Source organism: Melanaphis sacchari, unplaced genomic scaffold (genome assembly GCF_002803265.2).
Source record: "Melanaphis sacchari strain LSU unplaced genomic scaffold, SCAv2.0 Contig221_pilon_pilon, whole genome shotgun sequence".
Classification (NCBI taxonomy): domain Eukaryota; kingdom Metazoa; phylum Arthropoda; class Insecta; order Hemiptera; family Aphididae; genus Melanaphis; species Melanaphis sacchari.
This window is the reverse complement of record NW_020271098.1, coordinates 1,411,297-1,432,709: the sequence shown is the minus strand read 5'-3', so window position 1 is coordinate 1,432,709 and position 21,413 is coordinate 1,411,297. Positions and strand designations below refer to the sequence as shown.

Sequence of the window (21,413 nt, the reverse complement as noted above, 5' to 3'; positions counted from 1 at the left end):
ATTTAGAACCTTTAAATTGTTGTATTTCAATTATTAATAGTTATTAAAAGTTTATGTTAGTCTTAATTTATTATTTTATTTTTTTTATGTTATATGTTAGATGATTAAATAGATTTTATTAATATGTTAAAATAAATATAAACAAGCAATTTGAAAGCCTTACAAATTTTAAGCTATTGAACATTAGTTTAAACTATAATCCAAAAATAAAGAATAATTTTCTATAAATTATTAATTTTTTCATTGTGATAATAATTAGTTGGAACCTATACCACCTATCTATTTCAACTCATCTGAGTTTAACATAATAAAGTTATAATATTATAAAACTATTCAATTTCAAAACTCTTTTTTAAACATTTATAATTATTTAATTACCTAGAAAGGTCTTTGGATATGATCCAAAATCAACTGAACTACTAACAAAGATATGTAAAATTTTCACAAATATTACCTAGACATTTTTTATTTGTATTCATACGTTAAAATCAAATAAAAAAATCGATGAAACACACTAAACTTAGTTTAAAAATAAAAATATATATAAACAATTGTAGTTGATTATCTATATTTTATGTTTAATGCAACTTATATTTAATTACTGCACCATGCCTATTTCTCTTAGGTCCCATAAATAAAAAAAAACGTTATTTGCACTGAATACCACTATATATATAACAAAATATCAAGAATAAACTGTGCAAGAAGAGATATATTAAAATATCTTAATCATAATAATATTATTCGATTTGTATTACAGTTAATTTGTAATAATCAAAATTACTATGTATTTGATTTTTTATAAAAATGAACTCGGTAAAATGTAACTATAAAAACCGATATTATATCTTACATTTTACAATATAAAATTTTTATGGAAAACGGTTTTAAAGCAAACAGTTTTGTTACCAAGAAAAATGGTAAAATATTAATAAATCCAGATTATTATTAACTATGTGTTAGAACGCCAAACATTTAATTTTTTATACCTATACTCCAACATTCTTTTCGAAGTTGTAACCGCGGTAGATTACCTTTATAATTATGTTTGTGATCCAAATATGGACATTTTTCATTCGTGTGTCAAACAAAATAAATTACTAAACACAAACATAATATTGAGCGTATGCTGCTATAATGGAACTAAGTAAAATCAAACCCTGCCTTGAATGAAATATAACAGGTGAAAGCAATTGACGATCAATTGGATATCACCAAAAATAAATTCATCAATACCTACTTATACATTTCTAGCGTTGTTAAGGTAATTAAATGAAAACTTTTCAAATACTTTTTTACCAAACTGCTTCAATTAAATCGGTTCATAATTATCAAATTTGAGCTCTTGAATCGTTTAATTAATTCATTTCATTTTCAACATAATTATTTCGATTGTTATTAATATTATTATTATTATTATTATTATTATTATTATTATTACTATTATTATTTAATCAACGAATTTAAGACAGCTTGCTGAGATATTATTTGAAATGAACGAAAAATGATTTACATAAAATGAATATGCACTGAATATATCCCTACAATATTACAAATAGAGAGTAATATTTTCATTATACTTTGAAAAACTTCACACGTATAATTTGTATGTGAACACATTGATAAAAAAAAAAAATCCCAAACGAATATAACTAAAGTGATACTTAGCATGAAAAAAAAATTGAGATAAAGTACTTATTCAGAATCATCGAAATTAAAGCAAGCACATAAGAACTTCGCGTTGTGCAATAGGAGTTCATCAAAGTATATTAGATTATTGCATCTATAATGTATATATGTGTTGAGTCAACTGTTATAATACATCTAAGCGTGGAAAATTTTTATTGCGTAGATACTATAAATTATATATTAGCGAAAGCACCCACATTTATTTTATACTTTAATAAGCAATTGAATGTATTATATTACGGAGAATATAAAAAAGCTTTAAACTTAATTAAAACGTGTTTGACTTTTAAATGATTTAACTGTGACTTAATTTTATAATTTAATTTGAATATTATTAAACACAGTGTTATAGTTATTTTATAGTTAGTCGTTTTGTTTCAAAATTAACTAAAACCAAGCAGATTAGTCATTGCATTTAAATTAATACTATCAACTTTTAATTGAATTTTAAAATATTAGTAATCGAGTATCACGTTTAATTAATCATCTGTTCATACCGCAACAACAATAAAAAAAATAGTCGCACAAGTTTTTCTCGTGTCTTGTTTATTCAATTAACTTTGAAATCTTCACCTCCCGAACACCAAATATTCAACTTTATTGAAATAATTTATCTTAAATCAAAATATAAACTGTTTTAAATGTATAAAATAAGTTAATATTCAAAAGTATTTTCCAGGGAAAAAAAAACATACAGTTTTAAATTCAATATGTTTCTTATAAAACATCAAATACAACATATTTTTATTGCGTATCAAATAAAATATGAAAAACATGTAAACTATATATTTTATTCAATTTTTCAATTCATGAAGTAAAATTTTAAACTAGTTTCCAACAAATAATACAATAAAACTAAACTTATACTTTGTCGTAACGATCTCAATATAAACATCGGTCTGTCGCGGTCACTGATCAACAATCCCATGGGAAATGCGACAAAGATTCTATAGGTTTGTAGTTTCAACAAGAGTAGAAACTAATATGAATAATATAACTAAGTTCAGTAAACTGAAGTGGCAATATTAGAAAAACATAAAAATAAAATACATAATTTATAACAAGATACAAATAGATAAATATTTGCAGTTTATTGAACTCGTTCATATAAATATTGAAAAATCAATTTTTCAAGACATACTTACAGGCTAAAAAACACCTAATCTACCTAAAACAATATATTTTTTCGTTAAAACTACATTCATATATATATATACAGTTAATATAATTTTATAATACTACCCTTATTTTTGTAAATCGAAAAAAAAGATACCAACTACGCCGAAAAAACTATGTTTTTGACTGACTGAATAAAGGAAAATATGACAAGCACAGCTAACTGAACCATAATAATTCACATGTATTTATCCAACAGCATTCTATCTCCAGACTAGATATAAATTATTGTTATATTAATTCGTTGTGAATATTTAGCTTATCATAAGACATATACATCTGTGCAACTAAGAATGAAATTTGTGCAATATACGAGTATCCCGACAACTTACTCGCAGCCACAATTAACAGTTATTAGAAATAATTAATGACGTTAACAAAATTTTCATTTATTATTAATAAAATCACAAGTATATTATCATAATATACTATGAAAATAGATTACACTCAACAGTTCATACTCAAGTAAAGGAAAAATGAAAAGAAAATTACCGATTGAGTCTGAGAAAATATGCAAAAACAAAAATGAAAAACTGACACGGTACGCAACGGTCGGCAGTACAAAGTATAGGCACCGCAGCGACCGGTCTATACAGTCACCACCACCACCACCACGGATGAAGAAGCAATATCGTCAACTCTCCTACCAACGCCGTAAAGGCCAAGACGGGACGGGAAGATAAGTCGCACCGGACAAGTATCAGCCGCCAGCGGTCGGTCTCTTTTGTCACGTCGGTCGGACGTCAACCACGTCTCTGGTGTTACGACCGTCGCACGTCTAACAGTGTCTCATGTCTCGACTGTTGTCCGAAGAACTCTACAAGGGCTCTACCATGTTGGATTCGCCAAGTCAATAACACTGAAGATTAAGAACGTCATCTCCGTATCCGTCTAACCAACCTGTTTATGAGGTTCCACACCCGTGCGAGTACCCACAATCATACTACCGACTTTTTGCGGACCTAAACCACGACAACCACCGAAGCCGTCTTAAAACTAGTTTTTCCTGGTTGAACAAATAAAGAATAAATTACAAATTTTGGTTACAATCCTAAGTTTACACTTATAGCACACTGTTATTTTTAACTTTTAACAAACATAAATTGTTCAACATAAATAAAAAATTTAATTCAAATGTCTATAAATAATTAAAAAAAAATCAAATATTTTGAAAACTTTGAATAATGTATAAAAAAAAATATGAAATAAATATGTGTTGAAAATGTCAACGGTTATTTCTAACAACAAAACAATAAAATCGATTTTCATAAAAATTGGTGAGACATAAGTATATCTGCTTTCCAAATTATTAAAGTTAACAAAAGTAGGTACTATGAATTTCTTATTTTTAACTCTCTAAAACATCAATTACCATAATTAAATAAAAATTCCTATTAAAATCTATCGTCTAAACTGAAAATCAGAGAACATTTTCTATATCAAAACATGATGTTTAAAATACGAAAAATATACACACACACATCGTTGTAAATTTGTTCTTAAACACTATATGACACGATTATTTTATTATTTTGTAACAAAAACTAACCTAACCTAATATATAAATAATTTTTAATTTATAATTTGTTTATTTCAAATGTGTTTAAATATGAGTATAAATTAAACTGCCATTATGCTTTTTTTCAGAATCTTCTTGAACTAAAATCCAAATAAACATAAAAATGTCCGATAGTTTATATACCTAATGAACACAATGTTTTAAAAAAAAATTTATTTTTAATAACTTCATTTAATTATCTAAGTATAAATATATTTTATCAATAATTATTCGATTATAAGTTAATGTTTAAAAGAAATGTTGTTAACCTAGTTTTATTAATAATATGAATGAAAATAAAATTAACATCAAACGAATCCACTTTATATCATCATTACTGTACAAATATTAAATAGATTTCTTAAATAATTTAAAATATTTGAATAATAAAAACATAACATAATACGTATACTCAATAAAATACTTATTATTTTTCATTTTTAGATTAAAACATTAATATGACGGAGCAAAAATATTCATAGTTTAATTTTAAAATAAATTTGTTATTCAAAATGTATTCTTTACTTATCTATACTTTTAAAATACTAAATATACAATATTTTAGCGTTTTAAATTTTATTAAAGTCTTATTATATTCATAATTATTATTTATTTTTGAAAAAGTACAACGAATCATCGTTATTTTAACACTACTGGAAATTAATTACACACATTTCAATGCTAAGTTTCTAATATTATAAACTTACATTACCAAAATTTAAAGTATAATCCAAAATGTGAAAACTTGCAAAACGAATAAAACGATAATTAACTACACAGTTTCCGCATCCTAAAATTCTTATATAATATCTCAATATTTCGACAAAATGTATTTATTCGACAGGTAATTTAAAAGTTTTTTAGGCGGAAAAAAATACTATTCTTAATCTAAAAACTTAATGCAATATGTAATTTTAACCGAAGATACCTGAAAATATTCAAATTTTTTTCTTTTTCTTGAAATAATTTCTATTATTACTATATTTCCCTAACAGATGCTTCAAACTACGTAAAATGATAAATAATTTTAAGGAATAAGGTTATTATTAAATATTAACAGATTACATTTAATTTATTTAATTTTATTTATTAAAATATTTAAATATAAAATTAAACTTTGTCTATAGTTTTACAATATGAGTAAAACATGACATAACTTGATGGACCTACTTTTCAAAGTTTGAAATATTGTTCACAATGTAAATCTTTTACGGATTTTATAAATTAATTAAATCAAATCATTCAGTATTCTATACTTATTTTTAATAATAATGAACATTAAATGTATAAAACTAAAATAACAATAAAGCTTATGAATTAAAAAAAAAAACTATTTACTTGTTCAAAGATCGATTTTGTAATATTAAAATGATTTTAACATGATATTAGTTTATTTTTTCAAGCATAATAAATTTATTGTTATTTTGATTTCATGAATTTTAATTGATGTACTTATTATTGATGTAACGCGTCAAATACTGGATAATTTATTTTGATTCATCCATTTTGTCAAAATATTCCTGTTAAGAATATCCCATATACAAAATATCCTCCATCATATTATTCTTGACTGGAAATAACCAATATTTAATAAAACACATTTTTAAAATTTCTACAGATACATTTTCATTGCATTTTATTGCCAATTAAATTATGTCATACGTCTGCTGTTTCCGGTTAATTAAATTAACCGTATTGTCTCTTAATTTAAATTAAAATCTATATGATTACAGCTTTTATCATATTTTATTATTAAAAATACTTTATTAGGAACGTATTTTATTTGACTTATTAGTTATTTGTTATGATTAAAAATAAGATTTTATTATAAAAGCTATAATTTTAATGAGGATTATTTTACACAGAAGATACTTTTAACGTGAGATATTTCAATGACACATACAAATAGTGTAAAATAAGTTAGGGATATGATTGAAACTGTTGATCAACGCTGGTTTACTAGGTTTGGTATATCTAATTACGAATGGACGATATTTGTTTGAATTTGTTTGAATAGAGCTATTTAAGTCAGTAAAGTCAAGTACACAGATGCCAAATGGTTAGTCGTTCGTTCTCAAATCCTCTATATCAGATTTTCATCATTATAGAGTCACAATTATTTATTTTGAAATACCAGAAAAGTGTAGTCACTATACCGATGTAGCTGAATTGCCTATTCATAACGCCGTGGTATTATAATTTTGATTTTGTTAAAATGCAAAAAAAAAACTCGTACTCGTTTCTGCTATGTAGTAGTTTTTAAGTATTCCTTGTCATTAAATAAGTTAGGTAATATTTTATTTTAAATTTCAAACTTAATTTTAATTCATCCGTATTAATATGAGTTTTTAACAGATTACAACGATTGGTACTTGTTTTTATTTTAGTAAAATATAAAAATGTATAATCTTAGTTTTGTAATATTACAAAATAAGTAAAAGAGTTGTAAAAAAATGTAATAGAACGTTTTTTTTAGTGACATGAAGTAATAGGAACATCTAGTGACACTATTTCGAAATATCTCATTTAAAGTATAAAATAAAAACGGTGAACTTACATTTCTCTATAATAGGTTTCGAATGTACCTTGTCATTAAATAATTCACTGCCATAATACTATCATTTTCAACCGATGTATTATAACTTAATATTAGCTCACACGAATTTTCGAATTGGGTCGTGGTATATTACTATTAAATAATAAAATATAACTTTACTGTAAATATATTTAATTTAATTACATGAAAAAAATAAAATGAAAATAATAATAGCAAATTAATTAAAAATAGTTCATTTTTACTTATTATATAAAGTAGTACATTTCAATCAACTTTTTTTTTTCGTAACGATTAAGTCGTAATAAATAAGCTGAATTAAATCGGCCTCAAGTCCAATAAGGTTGAAGATTACTGCTATAATAGATAATGGCATGTTAAATTTAAGTTTGAATTTATGATAAATTGTGATACAAGAAAAATAATTCTGAGCAAATGATATAAATGATGGATCAGCAGTTATTTTTAAAGATTGTTTATATCATATGACATAAACATTAATAGTAATATTTTGTTGATTTGGTAGGTCGAACGTCGAACTAATTTTTTCCAAAAATATCACATATACAATATATCTAACATAGGTGGCAATACTAACCTATGTTAAAGTGAAGTAAAACCACGAATCCCATGATAAAACTACCTACTTCACTGATTGAATGGCTACTGAACATCTGAACATTTTTTTTCACTAGGCTGAAAAAGTAAATGAGATAGTTCCGACATCTGATAGTTCTATTGTCTATCAGTTTTTCTTAAGTTAGAAAGACACAATTAGCTACTGAGTCTACACATATTCTACCATTAATAATGTAAGCATTAAAATCATGAGGTTGAAGAAGAAGCAGAAATATAAGCTCACGATACAAGTCAAGTGCAATTACTTACTTGCAAATGCTTTCTCACATCGTTTCGGTAGTATAAGAGAACTACCGATCAGGTGTCGCCTGTCGGCTTTTACCCACGGGAATAGTTATGACAACGGCCATTAACTTTCATATCTCTAGACTATTTTTTTGAAATTAAAAATCACGTTTTTTATACTGTTAAGTGTTAGGTTATTTCCCTGCGTGATTTTATTTTGGACTGAGTATGAGACCGGAATTTTGTTTCAATGGATTTCTGAAGTGATAAAATTATCATAATTAAGTATTTAACATATTGTTTTTTGCTGTTATAATCAATAATTTTTTTGATGGAAAATCTTATAATCGATGTTATATACGTCTAAACATAATGCGCATTTCTCTAGTAACTCGTGTAATTTAAAGCATTCCACACTCCACTGTGAAATATTTTTCCAATGCATTATATTTATTGAGTTTGTACACGTATGTTTCTACAATGACTGTGACTAATGTTGGAAGCTTCCCAACATTAAGTACAGTGGAATCAATTTCAGTAAAAGCTCAATATTTTCAATAACCGATAAGGATAGAATAATTCAAATGATAAACGATAATTAGCTTGAATTTATGGGCGTTGGTTTGCCGAGTAAAAAAAAAAGATAATTTTTCTCAAGGTAAATATTCAAGAATTACTGCAATTAAGAATTCTGATTATAAGACGATCTGTAGTTAAAAGCAGTAAAAGTAAATAAATTTGTAAGTGAACATTTTAATTATATTTAGGTACAGACCTATTAATAAAATCATTGACGACATTAAAATTTTCGTGACTTTGCCATAAATTCGAATATTCTCTAAGACGGAAGTGCACTTAACACTTCCAAAAGAGAACCATTATATGTGAGAGCAAATTAAGTTTCATCTCAGCAGCTTTAAAAACCAATAAAGATAACAATGACGATAGGTTTTGTTTTAATTTATAATTTCAAAATATCAGCCGCTATTGTTTTTACTTATTAGTTATTAGTTATTACCTACTTTACATTTATTAACCATGACATAAATATGTAAAATAAAAGTGCCAGTAAGGTTTTAAAAAATTTGTACTAGTAACATATTATACTTTAAGAACTTTATTTCTTAAAAATTTGTAGACAATTTTTTTCTAACTAATAATAGTTTTTAAATATCACGAAGTGTTGTTATTGATATATATATATAATATACTTATAATATATCATCTTAATTTACAAACGAAAATATGAAATACATTATTTTATATCAGAAAAATAAGAGCTATAGGTTGTAGTTCACTTACAAGTTACAACAATATTACAAATCATAATTATGTAGTTTTAAATATCTCTTGAAAATGTAATAGAAATAATAACTCTATCACACAAAACGTGTGTACGAAACGGTGGTTGACACAAAACTGATTTTCTATATACTATTTATTATTAAACATTACCATTGATTTAAAAATAATTGTAAATTCTTGTATACAAGAAAAATGTATAAATTCATTTATTAAAATTTTTATTTATATTTTGGTTACTGACCCTTGCTATTTTGTAACAAAAATAAATAATTAAATAAAACGTTTATATAAAAAAAAACTATAATTAATTATAATTAATTATATTATTTATATTATTATAATTTAAATATTTTAAGTTATTATAAAAACAACTTATAAAGGCATTTTTTATCAAATTTTTAAGCTTTTTAATTTGAAAAAAAAATAGTTATCAACATTGTTCAAAAAAAAAAAATCTTCAATAGTTAAATATCTTATATGTTTATATTACACTAAAAGAGCTGAATTATTTTTTTAATTTAATAAATCCTATTATAAATATATTATGATGAAAATTTCATTTTTAAATAACCAAAAAAAAAAAAAAAAAAATTGAATTATCAAAATTTAGTGTTGCGTATAATATATTCCCATTTTTCATTGTTTGTTATTTTAATATATTTAAAAGTACTACTAATTTTATTTTTGACCACCCCCTCTTAAAGTTTTATCTATTCTTCCAGAAACCACTCTGTTTTGCACGATAAACTACAGAAATCGACCGATACAGGTCAAACATATTAGTGTGATACCTTTAGTTAGAACTAATGTGATTTGTTTTTCCGGTCGGCCAGATACGTTTTACCCAGACCTGTCAAAATGTACAGTATATTGAGACCCAAAAAGTTGGAGATTTAAGAATTTTTTTTTTTTGCTATAAATAATATCATCATTTCAAAGAATATATAAATCACATCATTTAAAATTTAAAAGCAATTGCATTACATTATTTCGTTCTCATTGAACTAAAAATCTAAATTTTGATATCATTAAGATTTAATTTTGTGTTTATCGTAGTATAAAAATTAATTAATTTATAGTTAAATGTATTTTAATTATTATCATTCTTATAGAAATTTTTATATTAACACTACATCAAACCAAATAAACACAAATATCGTAAATAATCATAATTATTCTAGTAAAAAATAAACTAAAAAAAATTTTTAATTAAATTTCCAACTCGTTTTATCAAAAATTGCCTGAATAATTAAAACAACAAGAAAATAGTTTAATTTTAAGTTATTTAGTACCTACTTATATGTAACTTTCAATATGTTTCATACTATATTTTTTCAATACTTCTAATTTAGTTTTAGTTTAAATTATTGAAAACTAACATACTTACTATAATTTAATATAGATGAACTCAAATTTAAAAAAAATATTTATAAAAATAGAGAATAATGATAAAATATGTATAATGTATATTTAATAAAATAAAAAAATAATAACAATAATTTTAGCAGATATTAATAAAATTCCAAGTGGAGTAGGTATTATTGTATAATTCAACTATTTATTACGTTTTATTGTGTTGATTTGTGTGTATAATATATAACCTAAACAATAAAATTATATTGAAATATACAACAGCTTTTACACAGTTTTAAATACATTAATTATTAATTATTTAATCAAGACACTTAACCACAACAATTTTTATTTAGGCATAACTGGTAATAAATTATTACGAATTTGTTAAATATCTAAAAAAAAAAATCATTATTATACTTGAGAGGGTAATCTTCTAGACATTGACCACCTATAAAAACATTTGATCACCATTCACAAACAAGAATGATTGGTTCAGTATAAATTTTTATTAAAACATCAAATAGATTAAAATCATACCTGACACTATCGGACCTTGTGTTCGGTGACCAATCCTTTGAATAAGTAAATCTTCGGCTACCACCAGTTCTCAGATTTCTCGCGTCATTCCATCGAATGAAATGATGTTTGAATGTGTTCTTCACTTCAGAATTAACAAAGCAGTAAAATATTGCCACCATAAAGCCCTGTACACAAATAAAATGAACCACAAAAATTTTAACTTGAAATGGCATTAAAGCATAATACAACACCACAATGAATATATCAAGGACTAAAATAAACACATTTTTTTAATAGTTGATTTAATTAGTTAATTTTAAAATATTCTCTTTTAATAGGTATTTATTATTTTATAATTTTATAATTTTAAATAATAAGATTGCATAAATTCATAAATCAAGATTTATTTTTTATGTTATTTATCAAATATAAAACATACATTACATTATTATAAATACTCTTATTCAGATTATATAATAGTAAACGAATCGTTTAAATATCAGTCAGGTTTGGTCCCAAAAATCTGAGGTACCTGACAGATTTTTGTTTAAAAATAACAAAAATATTTTATTCAAAATGTTTAAGCTTACCTGCATAGACAAAAGTGTAGCTCTACCATAAGAATAATAGTTAGCGTAAGTACCGGATTCCGTAGGCCCGACCATAGTTAATATGTAGGTAACACCTAGTAATGGTATAAGAACTAACAAAGCTTTACTGGCCTTGCGATATTGTTGGGTTTCAGCCGAATTCGCTGATCTTAGCTTTGTTATTAATACCTACAAATTTAATATATTAAGTTTACTAAATAATAATAATGATATATAAATAAATAGTAAATTTAACAAATAATTAGAAAAAACTTTTTATTTAAAATATAATATTTTATTTACCACCAAAATATGGCATGATATAACTATATATCTGATTATATTAAAAACCGAGTAAGTATTTTATTTTAGTTTTAATAACAGCAGAAACATTAAATTTCTTTAACTCATTATATAAATATTATATATATTAACCAGTAAAAAAATAATACCACAATAACATTCAATGTATTCAAATAATAAATTAATGTATATACTTATAATCAAAATAAGCTGAATATTTCAATATTAGTTCAATATGTAACTTTAAAAATTGATAATTAATATATTCACTTATATAGCTTATAGTATGTTTATATATACTTTCATATTATATTTATGTATAAAATTATGTGTACTTTGTCGTATACGTTACTTCCCAATTCTCTCACAACATACACTTAGATTTTACAAAATTAAACAGAAATTTCGTGATCACACGAATACTAAGAAACACATACGTATATGTTGCTTGAAACAAAATAAACTATGAGTATCTTAACAGTAAAATTCTACTTGTTTTACAAGTTATTACTCATTTCATTTGTGCTATTTATTCTAAAAATATCTTTACATACTAAAATTTAAATTGTCTACTTTATTCTTTATTATTTAATGAACTATTTATAATAATCAAATAATTAAATACGTTACGACAATATATAATGTATACCTATTACGTCTACATAATGTACTAATGATCTTATATTATTAATTTATTTACTTATTAAATTTACTAGTAAAAGTAATATTGTTAAGTAAAAAAAAATGAATTCACTAATAGTTATTTATTTATAAGCATTTAAAGTTTAGATAAATCAAGAAATTTACCTTAATTTTAAATACTATTCTCTGCCACTTCACACTTTTTAAACTTAAGTTTTATTAATTAAGTCCTATTTATATTTTTTATTTTATTTTTCTTTATATTATAGATATTTTACTAAAATTTAAGAATGAAAACAAAATTCAACATACCCACATTATTTTTGATAGGAAAACTAAATTTACTATCAGCACTATTATCGCCGGCCCTTGATAGATCCAATCATGCACGGGATGTGGTGTCATCCAAGAACAAGAATCACTTCTCTCCTGTAACAGAAACAGGGCTTTAGGTTCTCTGATAATGATACTTAATTATTTTTTTGACTAACGAAAAATAATTATAATGTTAAATTAAAGTAGAAAATATTTAATGATATACAAAATTTTTAGATACTCATATTGAAATAGGTTTAATTATTAAATATACATAAATAGCATAACATTCTTTGTTCAGAGAAGAAGTAATACTAACGCAATTTCTCCCCCGGTCGTGATACCGTTGTTAAAAAAAAAAAAAAATTAAAAAATAGCATAACATTCAACTAGCCTGCAATTTTAAATTCAGCATAACTTTCTTACTTATTTCATTAAATAACATGTTTTAATATTAAAATCACATAATTATTGTTATATATGATAAGTATGATATCAAGTTGTATTTTTTATTATAATTTTTGTTATCGTTCAATAATTATTATCGCATTTCGAGCATTGATAGCTTGGCATTAGTTTTACACTTTCTTATATACATTTAAGATTTTATTAATGGAATAATATTATGATTAATCTACCTATATTATGAACATTATATTGTGTAAGTACTAAGTAAGAACAGCAATTTCAAAAAAATAAGTACTATCATAAAATAGGTACAAAATTAAATATAGTTTTATTTTATTTATATTACGCAATTAAATACTATAAAGCTTTGCAAGAATGTTATAAATGATTAGAAAAAAAAAATTAAATTTAAGTATTAATAATGTAATTGATAACTACATTATTAAGTAAACATAGAAAAATCAAAACAATAATAATCAATATTTAAAATATAATAAAACTATGATTTATAAAATATTTTGCTATAAATATAATGTGTATATTATAATATATTACCAATTATAATTAAGTGCGAAATTTCATTGACTATTTATTAACATCAAAAATTAAATACTAAAATAACCATTCAAAAAATTAAATAGCTATAGTTTTTTTTAGTGACTGCACAGTGCAATCAAATAATTTGTACATTACATTAACACCCATCTTCCACGTTTTCTCTACAAAGTTAATGCTCAAAATCACTTACAGGGATACATCAAGTAAATTTGGTAGTTAGACACGAAACAACAAAATAAAAGTATAAAACACTAACTGCCAGCCGGGTGCTAACTGTAGATCTCATGAAAACAGCTGCTATACAATCCGCGATTAGTTGAATTATATAACTGATAAGATGTTATAAGTTTGTTTAATGGCTCATGTCATACTTAAGTTCGTATTGGGTTACAAGAAATCCATTTAATGTTTGATACGTATCGAAACAGAAAATACAATACTATTAACATTTATAGCAATTCTGCAACAGTATAAGTATTTTACAGCACGCATTCCAATACACTCACATGAATTCTTTTTTATCTACGCATTTAAAACATTTCTGCCCCGTCTAGACTGTAAAAGATTTTGATAATTTTTTATACTTAACTGAAAAATAAAAATTAAATGTTAGAAATTTATAAAATTATTTTTAAAATTAATTTTAAATATTTATATAACACCAATTATACTTTATAATTAATGATTTTTCATTAATTATCTTTGTATTAAATACTAGGAGTATGTAGTAAATGAGAATGTTTTTTATAAATTTCTATTATATAAAACTAATATTTATCTTACATCATACTAAATTAAAATTATACGATTTAAAAAATAGAAAATTTCAAAAGAAAAAAGAAAAAAGAAAAAATATTGCCGGGTGAACACGATAAAAACAATGTATTTAAAGTTCTTCATAAGTTGTTCAGTTACCAATCAAATATAAAGAGAATATACCAACAAAATTTTTTACAAACATTTGAAACTAAAATTTTGACAAAATTCGTCAAAATTACAAAATTTTAGAAATTATTTGTAGTTAAAAATTTATAAATAATATTTTTATATCAACGATTTGAATAACCGAAAAATTATATTAGTTTATTGTAAGACTTTTATTTAAGTTTAAATTGTCAAAACATCAGATATTCACCAATAAAATAACTGATTGTGGCTTGGCGTGGCGCGTTGGCTGCTACCAGTCGCGGAATGCGACTGAGAGTAAGTAACGGCCACAGCTACTAGCTCCCGGATGGGTGACCACTCGGGATCATAGTGGTTAAAAACCTTGCCACACATACACGTGTTTGCTATAAACCGTAACAATCATAAAAAAAAAAAATACAACCTACCGTACCAACCTACAACGTAACCCTTACAAACAGCTAATGGCCCTAGTTGCCGGGCTTAAGTTCAATAAAAATAACTGATTATTTTCAATCAATTTTAATATTTTATTCTAATTTAAAACTACCCCTTAAATGATTGAAACAATTAACAAATTTACATTGTCTACGATTTCCTAAATATTTTAACGCTTTTTGAGCTATAAACATTTGAAATTGTTTGCTATAAATGTTGATAAGCTTAAAAATTTAATACAAGATTTCTTATAAATTGTTTTTATAGCCTAATAATTACTTTTAAATAAAAATATTAAAAATTAAAAGTCACGAAGTAATTATTTATAAGCATTTGAAATTTAATGTTGACAAAATTAATCAGAATTTTGAACATTTACTAATAATTATGAGTTTGAAAATTTAATTTTATAGCTAAAGATTAAAAATTAAATAAAAGATTTTTCATAATTGGCTCATAATATAATCAAAAATATATTTAAGAAGAGTTTTTTTATATAGTTTCTTTTTAAATACAAATGTTGATAAAATTATATATTTTTTTATGAGTTTTTTTATATAGTTTCTTTTTAAATACAAATGTTGACAAAATTATATGTTTAAACGAAGAATAATAATTTTGATTATTGTGTTGTATTTTAAAAATATTATTCGTAAATACTCTAAACTTTCAAAGTATATTATTATATTATTTTTTACATACAGTGATAATTTTTAAATGAAATATTTTCAGTAAAAATTAATTCAATCTACTATATTCCCTATATTCTAATAGTAAAATAAATTACTGTAATAGCAATATAAATCTATCATAAAATATACTTAGTAATATAAGCTGACAGATTGCCTTACATCAGAATCTTTTTTTTTTTTTTGTGTGTGTACAACGATTTATCTTTGAATTCAAATATAAATATTCAACATATACATTACGATGACTTATTTCTTAATAACGAGTTACACTTGACAACTATGAAGTAATACTGCAACCTACCTTACCCTTTGTTTTAAATGTTTTTCCTATAAACGCAATTATTAAGTATATTCATTAAATATAAGTAGGTTAATAATTAAATCCTACAACAATTTTTACAATCTAAAGTAAATTAACCCATTTTCTTTCCACATTATGTATACATTTACGTCAAATAATCTACTCGGTTGTCCAATCTATGGCAAATTTTTATTTTTTATTTTAATTTAAATTTATCTCAAAAAACAGTAGACCAGTGTTTACATTTATTTTATCATCTATTTCATCGCTGTCTCACAATGTACTGTCTTAAAATTGTTATGACGAATAATTTATTGTAGTCTAAAAGTTATAACACGTACATCATATATATTTTCTTTTTTAAGCTTCTGTAGCCTATTTAGGGCCTCCGCTGCTTCTACTACTTGACGTTATCTATCTCTGTCATATACATATATTATTAAATATTAACGTATTATCTATCATTAATTAATAGAATTTTTTAACTATTTCAATATAGCTTACGCTAATCTACTGACGGGCGTATTCACCTCAATGCCTAATATTTCACTTATATCTGGAACTTTGTTCAAGACCCCATCTATCTGAATATTTCCAATCGAGCCAAAAAGGCCCAACTAATTTCGATGTAGCAATTATAATGATTTCTCTGATCCATTAAAAATAAGTTATAGTTCAATGCCAAGTATAGTATGATGTCTGAATCCGAGATCAAGACTCCGTATTCTTTAATGGTTTCAATTAAATCAAAACAATTATCAGAACTCGTCATGAAAAGCCATTATTTAGCTGACCCGCTGGGAAAATTTTACACTCTGCTGAATATTCCTGAGAAAAAGGTTTAAGGATCAATCTGGTTGGTTTGAACCAAGCTGAATTGTGCGACTTAACACAAAGTGATATGCAATTATATCGATGGTCATACTTCAAAAACCGATATACATAAGGAATGGAATTTCTGATAATACAGTGATTTCGTGTAAAATCAAGATCAAGACACCTTCCACATCAATGGTCCAAACAATCACAAGACTTAAACACCGTGGCAAACTATATAATGTATAACTGCCCACCAACGAGAGATAACCCTTTGACGTAGAATTTTATAATGAAGACGTCTATAACATATACTCGTCAATGCCAGTCATTACGGTAACGGATGAAGAAATTTATAAGATGATAGTCCAAGAGTTATTAGTTGTGCAACCGAAATGTAAAAATTATTTTATAACATTATTTTAAATGACAATAATATTATAATATTATTATAATATTATAATAACATTATTTTAAATGACAATAATATTATAAACTAACAGTTTTTGAAGATAATAATATAAAACCCACGTTATAATGTTAAGTATTATATTATTATACGAATATGCATTTTAAACATACGAGTATTATGTCATATTATATAAAATAGCTATTGTAAATTTTATTAATTATAAAAAATAAATATTTTTGTTCAGTAATTTACTTAGGTTTTATTTAATTTATTATTAATAAATTCCATAACCCCATCATACAATTAATTTATGGTATGTATTTTTAATTGGTTTTCAATAAGTTAACAGCTATTTTAAATGATTTAAGTAAAATGATTGCAATTTTTAATCCATTTTCAACTTTTTCCCTTAAATACTTTGAAATTGTTGAAAGATCATTTAAATATATTAGATAAATATCGAATAATATGCGCTGCAAATTTAATCAGTCAAAAACGACTAAACAAGTATACGAGTCACTAGAGGGTGAATACAATGCAAGTAAAACAACGATTCGTTATTATGTTTCCCTTCCTCTCTAATCAAGTCATATACTAAACAATATAAACAACAGCTGAAAAATTAGATTTTCCAAGTTTCTATCAAGTCCGTCAAACCGTTTTTATCAGTATGGGGCATGCATGCATTTGTACAGTCTTCAGCGAATAAGGTTCTTTGCTTTTCTGACGGATATAAATCTGTGGTCAACTTTATACCACTTTATCCTAATCAAAATCTATCAAAAATAATCGACGGTTTAAAGAATCTTAAAGTGACATCAGACAAAAAAAAAATCGATATAATCACTCTACTGTAAAATAGCTTTTGAGTACACTTCGTCATTGAGTAGGTCACTGTAATGGATGTGTGATAAATTTTAATTTGATGATAAATCATTAGATACCTACAAAAAACAATTCTAAACAAAGATGGTATGTCAGATTTTATGTTTAAGTATATTTTATAAACTATTTATATTATTATAAGTAATTCATATTAAATTCTGAACGTAACGATAAACGTAATTTTAAGGTATTTTTTAGTAGACAATTTTTTATAATTATACTTTAGGTAATTTAATTTAAAACTGCTTAACTATAAACTATATTAATCATTATATTTATATAAAAAATTTCTCTGCATGATAATTTTTACGATTCTTTTATAACATTTATAAAAAATTAAAATTAACGACATTTTTAATAATTTTTTTTTTCGATTTATATATGATAACATTTAAAAAAATAAAATTTACGCACACAAATAGTAGAGATTGTTAACCAATAAGTATACATACAAAATTATTTTATTATAAAAAATAACCCTATAACACACAATGCAAAATTGTTAAATACAAATTTATTATGCACATTTCAATACTTTGCGTTAGGTTAGATAAGATCGTAGTTATTTACGTAATTGTTTTGAATTATTTTAAATAATAATATATTTTAAGATTTTGTTTTGAGCTCTTTTAAAAACTGTGTTTATTTTTGAAATTAAAACTTTGAGATATATACTATAGTAGATATTTAATAAAAAAAAAAAACAAATACTTAAATAGAAATTCATAAATTACTCAAAAACTCAGTTAATTGTAATCTAAGCATACAAAATATTTTAGTTAAAAAAATTTATTATAAACTATGTTAAATATTGTGAAGCAATATTTTATAAGACCCAGTTTTTTCTGTTTTTCTGTTGTTTTTAAATTTGAATAAAAATTAATACTATAAATATATTATACTATGTATTTGCATCACATAAAATGAAAATTTTAAGTGATGCACAACTTAATGTTTTGTTAACAATGTTTTACCGTCCCAATGATTAAAAAGTTACGTAAGATAAAAAAAGACTTTTCAAAACTTAATTGTTAAACTTTAAAAGGACAAAAAATATTAATTAATTTTCATTTATATAATATTTAATTGACTTTTAAAATTCATTAAAAAAAATGAGCTTACCTCTATTTCAATTGGTGTGATGATCTTAGAAACACCCCAAACAATTATAATTATAAGTGGAAAACCTGTAACATAATAATAATTATTTATATTTTTAATACTTAGCAAATACATTTTTAAATAAATAAATGTTTATTTTATATACTTAAATTTATATTATCTAACTTAATAACCAGTTTTAAATTAATAGTAATGCAAAATTAACATTCCAACAAAATTATAAGAAAAAAGAATATAACAAAATATCATAAAATAATATAACGATGTTATGTAATATGAAAATTCGTTAAATATTTTTGATTACAGTTTGATATAAAATAATACACTTATGTGGTAAGTATATATAATTGCATCTTTTAAAATAAGTTCCAAGTTAATATTTACTAATCATGAGTATTTCAGAATAACATTTAAATCATCAAACATTATGTACCTAGAAATAAAATAGGTAATTTTAAAAATATTCAAAAAAAAGCTTTGTCGCAATAATTTTAATATTTTTCATGATTTCAAATTTTTATTCAAAAATTACTAACTTAGCTTTATTATACGAAAACCTAAAATCTTGTCAAATCTATTTTTAATAATAAATTTTATATTCTATTTGACAGTACATGTTCATTCGAAAAAATTAAACATAAACTAAGCTAAGAAAAACTTTCCAAAAAAACTATACATATATGTGTATATAAAAAGAAGTATATATAACGCAGTAAAAAGTATAAGTTATTAGTTTATTGAAGGTTTAAAATATGTAAGATTTTTTTTAAAAATTAAACATAGCAAAAAAACATTTGTAATGCATGTTCAAATTTTACTAGTTAAAATTAATAATAATTATATGTTATATGTTTATGTTTTAAACTGATTATTTATTTTTTAATGTTTAACTTATTTTTTTAGTCACCTATATAACTCCTAAATAGTTTATCAATTGACGGATGTTAAAATAAATTAAAGAAATACATGTAAACTGTTTATTTTTTTTTTCTAACATAAAAATTACATAAAGTCACTTCAAATTGCATAAAATGAAAGTAATTTTATTACAGTTTTATTTAAATAACCAGTAAATTAATTTTCTTATTATAATATCTTAGTAACAAGTTAAATAACCTACTCAACACTGATTAAAAGTCACAGTACACTTTAGATAAAGTTGTCTATTTTCCAAAAATAAGTAGCTTAGGAGTTTAGGACCGAGAATTACATACACGAGAACAGTCGCACGTTAATACATCACAAATTAATTTTAAAGGTTTATTGAATATAGAATATTCTCAATTGTAATTCATAAATGAAAACTTTTATACTTTTTAGAATAAAATATTATTTAATATGAAATATGAGCTAAATAAACTCAATTTTTGCAACAACAATAATAACTCTTGTGTATTGTTTATACTATAATAACACTAATGTTAAAATTAACTAGGTACTAAATTTTCAAATCATGAATTATAACCTACGCACTATAAATCAAACCATAATCCACAACGTCACCCAAATATGAAAAGCTGATAAAATGAAATATTAACTCTTACAATATTACATAAATACCTACTTACTCAGATTATTTGAAATGCCACATCATATTGCTGATTATATTTAGGCACCTATAATAATTTTACAAGCTGATAAATACAAAACGTTCAGATACAAATCTGTTTTGAACTCCAAAAGCTCTGAACGCCAAAATTATTTTAGTTATTTTTCTAAATAATGTGGTCTCTCAATAGCATATCTGTACTAATAAAAAATATAACCAAAATACTTAAGAATATTTTTGGACAATAAACTAACTTAGATCAACATATAAAAAAAAAAAAACAGTTTTCCTCTGATCACATGGTATTCAAATCTGAAGCTAAGCCAAACCCTGCTCGAACATAATACTAAACCAAGTATTTAAATCTAAATGTCTTAGACAAATCACTGAAACCACATTGTATATAATCAACAATACTCTACATAACGATCTACAATACCTACCTAACAGTTAAC

At 23.7% G+C, this 21,413-nt stretch overlaps 1 protein-coding gene across 3 annotated transcripts in view; it reads right to left on the bottom strand.

The window, feature by feature from the left end:
* Positions 1–21,413, bottom strand: part of LOC112594218 (diuretic hormone receptor-like) — a 72,735-nt gene that overhangs the window by 31,578 nt on the left and 19,744 nt on the right. For 2 of the 3 annotated variants that reach the window (XM_025338899.1, XM_025338900.1), the window contains exons 8-11: positions 19,410–19,474; positions 12,869–12,985; positions 11,612–11,800; positions 11,040–11,206 (exon numbers count right to left, since the gene is read on the bottom strand). In XM_025338899.1, coding sequence (XP_025194684.1) covers positions 11,040–11,206; positions 11,612–11,800; positions 12,869–12,985; positions 19,410–19,474 — 538 coding nt within the window. Of the gene's footprint in view, positions 1–10,851; positions 10,951–11,039; positions 11,207–11,611; positions 11,801–12,868; positions 12,986–19,409; positions 19,475–21,413 lie in introns of those variants that run through there. The other variant, XM_025338901.1, reaches the window with a different exon arrangement.